Source organism: Corylus avellana, chromosome 5, assembly GCF_965113065.1.
Source record: "Corylus avellana chromosome 5, dhCorAvel1.hap1.2, whole genome shotgun sequence".
Lineage (NCBI taxonomy): Eukaryota > Viridiplantae > Streptophyta > Magnoliopsida > Fagales > Betulaceae > Corylus > Corylus avellana.
This window is the reverse complement of record NC_142494.1, coordinates 7,752,824-7,760,645: the sequence shown is the minus strand read 5'-3', so window position 1 is coordinate 7,760,645 and position 7,822 is coordinate 7,752,824. Positions and strand designations below refer to the sequence as shown.

Below are 7,822 nucleotides of genomic sequence, written 5' to 3'. Positions count from 1 at the left end.
CTGATTAGTTTTTGTTGAAAAGTTTGTATTTGTTTTGGCTTCTTAATTTGCATTCTAGCACTTGCTTAGTTTTTATTGGACTGGGTTTGTTCACGTGGGTATTTTGGTCGGCATATGTTCGGAGCTGTTAAATCTTCACGTGAAAAGCTGCATTTTTTATTGGTTCTTACATGTCATACAATCAAAATTTGTTAATTTAATAGGCAGAGTCTGAGGAGTAAATTATTTTTTTGGCATACTTGAGGGACTTTTAAGTTAATTTTGATACCACATGCAGTTAATTGTACGTAAATAAGGTAAACCATAGAGATTAATTTATATTTTTCCTAATAAATTTAGTTTTAGAGTAATGTTAGATATTATATTTTATTTAAAAATGTTGATGTGCTACTCTTAACTAACTATTTAATTTTATTTAATTTTTTTAGGCAATTCCAAGAGCATTGGAAATGGAAGAAATGACACTATAGAGTTGAATAGGAGAAAATGGATCTTGAACGGAACTCACGAAGGTACCTCATCTAGGCAATTGCTGACTGAAATATGATCTCATGGTGCTTAAGAATTCATTCATGTCCCGTTCCTTGGCTAATGTGAGTCTCGGCTAAGAATCATTCTCTTCTATTTAGCTCTAGAGTGTGATTTCTCCCATTTTGAATTTCTTGGTATTAAGTAGAAAAGAAAATGAGATCTTTTTATTTTTTATAGAACAATGATTAAGCCAATTGTTAGTTGACAGTGTCATATCTGTATTGTCAGATAAAAATATAATATATATCTACCATTATTTTTTAATATCAAAATTTAAGGAGGCCTTACAAATTTATGTTCAATGTTGTGAAAATGCAGCATTTTGATAATCTAAGGTGGGATATTGTCATGTGTGGTACAAATATTGTTTTAACTTTTTTTTAAGGGAAAAACATACTTTAAACCCCTAAATTATGATCACATTTTTTGTTTATACTTCCAAACTTTAAAAAGTGACATTGAGGCCCTTTGAACTATCACTGTGTCAAATTAAACATTTTTTATTTTTTTTCCAAAATGCCCTAGAAGTTATTAAAAAATTACCATTTAAAAAAAACTAAAATTATTAAAAAATTAAACAAAAAGGGGGAAAAAATTAAAATACCAAAAGGGGTGACCTTTTTCATATTAGCTCCCTTAATTTTTTTTTTTAAACTATTTTTTTTTTTAATGACTTCAAGGGTTTTTGGGTAAAAAAGTCTAATTCAACATACGGTGGTAATTCAAGGGGTCCCGATGCCACTTTTTAAAGTTTGAGGGTGTAAATGAAAATGTAGTAATAATTTAGGGGACTAAAATATATATTCTTTTTAATTTATGAAAATGAATAAAAATTTTAAAGGGAAAAATATAAAAAAGCCTCATGAACTAACCGTTGTTTTTGAAATAGCCATATGAAGTTTAAAGTGTGCTAAAGTGATATATCAAACTACCCAAAATGTATAAAAAATGTCACATTTTTATTATATTCCTATAATACTCTTATTCTCTTAAAACTGAAATAAAAAATTAATAAAATAAAAAACTAAAACAGTGAGCCACTTCCGAGTAGCCTGCCAGCCACATCTGAGATGGCCGGGGGTGGCCACCCCATTACCAAATTGGGGGTTGTTATTAGCTTTTGAATTTTTTATTATATCCCTGATAATACACGATCCATTGATGGGAGTTCTTTTTTTTTTTTTTTTTTTTTAATTTTTATATTTCCCTTGTTTTAAACTAGTCAAGCATCAAGTTGGGGTTGTTATTAGGTTTTGTGGGAATACATTTTCGTATACCATCAAATCATAAGCAACGTGCTTGGCAAATCACATTTATTCCATCAACATTATAATGTGTAAAATGGCTGATAGGGAGACATAAATTTCAAGGTGAAACAATGGTGGAGCCAGACAATTGATATTGGGGGTGTCACTATTTTGAGAGTGTCGAGTGGTAACTTGCATAAGTAGGAGATAATTTTTTTTCTTTCTTTTTTTTGGGGTTGCCGTGTGGAACTTGGGTAGGAAAATAGCAAACTTTTTTTTAAAAAAAAAAAAAAAAAAAAAAAAAAAACTTTGGGGGTGCCGTGGCACCCCAAAAGCCTCAAGTGGCTCGGCCACTAAGGTGAGACATTCATCCCATTGGCTTGCAAACCGTCAAATCATAAAAAATGTGGCAAATCACAATTTTTTTTTTATTTTTTTTTTTTAAAAAAAAACCTTAACATCGAAATATTTTTCTTTTTTCATCTTTTATATTACATCATTCATTTTTTATTATTATTAAAAAAAAAAATTCATTACAAAACAAAATTTTTTCACTTTTCAATACAAAAAATTCAAAACTTTATATCATATTAATCCACGTAAGCTACATTAATATCTAAGGCAAAAGAGTTTGCTAAATGGACTCTAAAATACTTAACAGTGTTCATCCCGTTCGCTTGTAAACCATCAAAATAAAAAACGTACAACGTGCTTGACACATTAAATCAAATAATTGAAGTGAAACCCTACTTGATATATGGTATTCAGGCTCATGACTTGTATTCACAACGTTTATCACATTGGCTGCTATATTACATTCAATCTGCATTTAATGTGGTGGGTGGAAATTAATTCTTTGGCTTTAAATAGGTGAGGGTCTCTTCACTTGGACTCCCACAACTTAGAATTTTACCTAGTTTTGTAATTGAAGCCTTGAAAACACAAACCGTTATGGAGAACTTCAGGGAAGGGTTAGAGCCAGTGAGTCCCTATGGACACTACTTCAACAGCTCTGAACTATGTGTATCTATTATTGGAGTTTTTGAATATGAGATACCCCTCAACCTCGTCCATGCCATGTCATGGCTCGAGAATGTTTTCCTCCCCATCCATCCACGCCTCTCCTCAATCATGGTGCCCTCACTCTCTTATTACTATCTTTATCTCAATCATTATTTTTTACCATGTAAAATTTTTTACAAATTGAGTTGTATGAATTCCTCAAACCTGGTCTTTAAAAGTGTCATTTGTTGCTTTAGCATGTGAGAAGCACAAGTTATTAAAAAATGATAGAAATATTCAGAGGTTGTGTCCCATACAATCTATTTTGTAGAAAATTTATATAGTTTAGAGACTATGTTTAAGGAATTTATGTCTTATTTTTTTTTAAAAAAATATTTTAGGGGAAACTTCACTTTGGCCCCCTAAACTTTCACTCGATTTTACAAACCTCCCCTGAACTTCAAAATCTCTCATTTTGGACCCCTCAACTTTCAATTACTCTCAATGTGGACCCTCCGTCAGATTTTAAAAGTTATATGACGTTTATACTCCTGACTTTTGTATAAAATTCTAACTTCCAAAACGTTTTTTTATTTTAAAATCAAGGATATTTTGGTCTTTTTTTGTATTTTTAACGGCTAAAATTAATGGAAGGGTTCTAATTGAGAGTAATTGAAACTTCAGAGGTCCAAAATTAGAGTTTTGAAAGTTTAGAGGGGGTTTGTAAAATCGGGTGAAAGTTCAGGGGGTCAGTGAAGTTTTCCCAATATTTTAGTTATGACAACTTTTCTAAGTAGTGAGGATTCTGTATGCAGGTTACAAATGAAGAGGGTGAGAAAAAATGGAAAATGGTTGAAGTGAAGCTTGAAGACCATGTTAACGTCCCTATTATCCCAACTGGCTTGTCACCCACAGCATACGATGAACATCTTGACGACTGCATATCAAATATTGGAATGGAGAAGTTCCCACAAAATAAACCGATGTGGGAAGTTCATATATTTAACCACCCAACAAGCAATGCAGCTGCCACTCTCATAATCAAGGTCCACCACGCGCTTGGCGATGGCTACTCAGTCATGAGTGCACTTCTTTCTTGTGTGCAAAGGGCTGACAATCCTTCACTTCCGCTCACATTGCCTTCACGCCGGAGCACAGAAGCACAAAGTGGCAACAAAAGTGCTTGGGCGAGAGTGCCTCAACTCTTTTCCTTGGTCTTCAACACTGCATCAGATTTTGGATGGAGCTTGTTGAAGAGCACTTTGGTTGAAGATGATATAACGCCGATAAGGTCTGGGGATGAAGGAGCCGGATTTTTGCCACTCACGTTATCAAGCATGACGTTCTCTCTTGATCGTATGAAACACATTAAGACCAAGCTTGGAGTGGTGAGAATATCAAACTATATTTGTTAATTTATGATTTGAATTTCTGGATTTTCATATTTACTTTTATCAGATATAGTTTCCAAATATTGTTTTTGTCATACACTCCCGCTTCAATTAAATATTTCACGTATTAGGCGATCGAATTTAAGCTCACACATAACAAGAGTGTTAAAATATTAATTTAAATAATAACGTCAACTCTTTCATATCAGCTTAAGCTTTTAAGTGAAGTAATGATTCATGATTATAAAGCAAAAGAAAGCTAATCTCATGATTAGTTATGTACTTTTTAGTAACTTCTAACTGATACATTTCTTGAAGGCTTTGATAATTAGAACCATTTGCATATCTTATTAGTTGTTTTTACGTAAGATTTCATGTGAAGTCAAATTTTTTTTGGTGGATTGATCTAATTTAAACTTGTCCAATTTAATTTTTTTTAACAAAATAAATTAAAATTTGTGCGCTAAAACCTTCTTAGCTAGAAACTGCATTTTTAGGTTTTTCAAGCTCCACTTCAGACTTGGTTTGAAGTTTCGAACGTTACAATTTGTTTGACCTTTTAGATCATTTGCATGAAATATCAAACATCCGTCCTAAGTTCTTGGTCTCCAAGTTCACTTACAATTATTGGTCTCCAAGTTATTTGCAACATATTTTAAATGTCTAAAATATGACACAGGCCATCATGTTTGACCATCCACGACAAATAACTACAGATGGGCATTGATTCTCTATTAAATGTTTGGGCACCATTAACCGTACTCGAAATAAATGTTTCTGGACATGCATAGTTACATTAATTAATTCAATCAAAATTAGGAAACCATATTAAAGTCACAAAAGAAAATCATGGGCTTGGGCAAGCCGGGAAAGGTCATAGTTTCAAGAATAGAATTATCTCCATTTCATGTTCAGAATTTATAGTTTTTGCATCTAACATTTGCCTGCTGGTTAACGTGCAATGGACATAACAATAGTTCCTAATTAACTTTGGCTAGTTTCAGCGAAATCGATGCTTAGAGTATATACTTTTGTTAATAGATTGTTTCATTTGAATTTTATTTTCCGAAGTGCAGACGGTGAATGATATAATTGTTGGGATAATCTTCTATGGAACCCGGTTATGCATGCAAGAGATAAGCCATAAATCAAGCAATTCAGATTCTACAGCATTGGTGTTGCTCAACACTAGGAAAGTTAGGAACTATAAATCAATCAAGGAGATGGTGGGAGACTCAGAGGCACCATGGGGGAACCGAATTGCCTTCTTGCATGTACCAATACCAAAGCTTAATGATTCTAAATCCTCAAACCCACTTGAGTATGTGTTGGAAGCACAAACGATAATCAAGAAGAGGAGAACCTCATTAGGGGTTTATCTCACTGATAGGCTTTTGGACATTGTGAAGAAACTTAAAGGCCCAGAGGTACATGCGTGATCTTTTTAATCTTGAACAATATTTCTTTCTTTATAAATTAATGCAACTTTTAACACCCATTTATCACACACAACATGTTTTCGTTTATATGCACAGAGTAGGTTGTATCAGAGCTTATTGTTAAGCAACCCTTCCCCCGTTCCCTGTTTGTAATCTCAGAAAAAAAAAAAAAAAAACAAAACAAAACAAAAAACAAAACCTTTCAAAAATTGTACGTAGACCAAATGGCTGGGTTTATTAATTTTAGGCAAGTTGTGACATGCTAAACCTATGTGAAATTTCAAAAATAGGTTCTTCAAAAACATTGGTAAGCAACATAATAGTACATAATCAAATTTTTGTCTCCTAAATAAATAGAAGAGGTGAAAATTGGAATGATTTTTATATTTGAATTGCCATATCATAAATTTCTCATAATTTGGGCATGTTGGGTATTGCAGGCAGCTGCTAGATATGTCCATGGGACATTGAGGAACTCCAGTATGACAATCTCAAACATGATTGGGCCAATGGAACAAGTGACTATGGCTAATCATCCGCTTAAAGGCTTTTATTTTATGACACCGGGTTTAGCTCAAGTAATATATAATACTCAAACAACGCAATTAGTCCATTTATTTTGTGATAATTTGTTACTTCTGATATATATATATATATATATATATATAAATCAACATTAATTAGTGTGTGACCACCTTCTCATAGATAGGGATGAATAGTCCCCAAGTGATAGTTCGATCGGCTGGATACTACATCTTATGAAGTAGTGGTTACTAGTTCGAATTCTCCATCCCCCTCTTGTGTGGATATGTCAAAAAAAAAAAAAAAAAAAAGATAGGGATGAATAATTTGTGGCAAATTTTTATCTAGAAGTCACTTATTTGAATTATTATCCAATATAGAGGGTATTTGATTTAATTTGTACTTTTCTCATGAGTCATTAATATGGCTTTAGTTTAACATATGTCCTATAATTTTTAGACGGTTTAGTTTGAATTTAAGTTTTTCATGTAAAAGAGAGGATAAAATTAAATCTAATCCATTGGTCGAAAATACTACTCTTCTGTAATTTTTTTAACGGTGCCTAAGCTAAACATGTAATGAGATAAATTGTTAGATTCTAAGAGAACCTAAATCTTAAATTCTAAAGGAATTTAAGCCTTTTAGATTTTGAGAGAAACAAAACATTTTACAAACACTAGCTTTGAGATTAATATTGCTTTAGTTTATTAATCATTCCCTCATTTATATGGAAATCTTACAATGACATAGAATTGGAGATAAACTCCTAAAATTCTTTGGAGATACCTCCTAGTTGGTGTAAACACCTTATTGACATCTAGACTCTTATGACATTGGACTTTGCACTGTAGTGTTACAGACTCAAACTCTTATGACAATTGGTCTATTTTGTCAATCGTAACATTTATTGAAGGGCTAGCTTTACTATTAGTATTACACTTAATTAAATCTTTGGTGTTAATTTTTTTTTTTTTTTTTTGGTATTATTTGGTGTTAGATTTTTTTTATTTATGTGCAAAATTTTCAAATTCTAGATTTTTTTTTTTTTTGCCATTTTTTATGACTACTTTTAGGACTCATTGCTTTTAATTAGATTCATAATAATTTATGGCCCATTGTAACAAGTTTTTCTTTTTCTTTTTCTTTTTCTTTTTCTTTTTCAATTATGGTTTTGCAGAATCTTACTATAACAATAGTAAGTTACATGGGAGATCTGAGAGTTACTGCTGGGATTGAAAAAGGACTCTTAGATCCCCTAAAGTTCAAGTCATGCGTGGAAAACGCCTTTCAGATGATGCTCAAAGCCGCAGATGAGGTTCCTACACACAAAAAGTTTTAATTTGAAGGCCACCCTTTATATATATTTATATATATATATATGCACATCTTAGTTCGGTTTTAATAATTTTCATGACAAACTAAGTGTTTGTCTCTTGAATTGTTATTTGGCATGTATTATGAACACTTCCGATAATCTTACGAATTGGGAAGAGTGACTAGCAACTACTTACAAAAATATTGTTGTCGTTCTACTAGTTTTTTTTTTTTTTTTGGATAACGGGGAACTCTTCCAAGGAGATTGGGCCACTTCGTGTACTTCCCCACCACTAATAGCACCTTCAAAAGTAGAAATTTGAGGCCCACAGTCACTTCATGCTCAAATATAGATTTATGAACTCTTGGAATGAGA

The 7,822-nt window shown here is 32.3% G+C and overlaps 1 protein-coding gene across 1 annotated transcript; it reads left to right on the top strand.

Annotated features, from left to right (window-relative positions):
* The first annotated feature begins 2,710 nt into the window (after positions 1–2,710).
* Positions 2,711–7,471, top strand: LOC132181747 (wax ester synthase/diacylglycerol acyltransferase 4). The gene is made up of 5 exons (XM_059594985.1): positions 2,711–2,912; positions 3,596–4,168; positions 5,248–5,598; positions 6,051–6,188; positions 7,310–7,471. Exons 1-5 carry the CDS (start codon positions 2,730–2,732, stop codon positions 7,469–7,471), a joined length of 1,407 nt encoding a protein of 468 aa, XP_059450968.1. The 5' UTR covers positions 2,711–2,729.
* Positions 7,472–7,822: the final 351 nt, after the last annotated feature.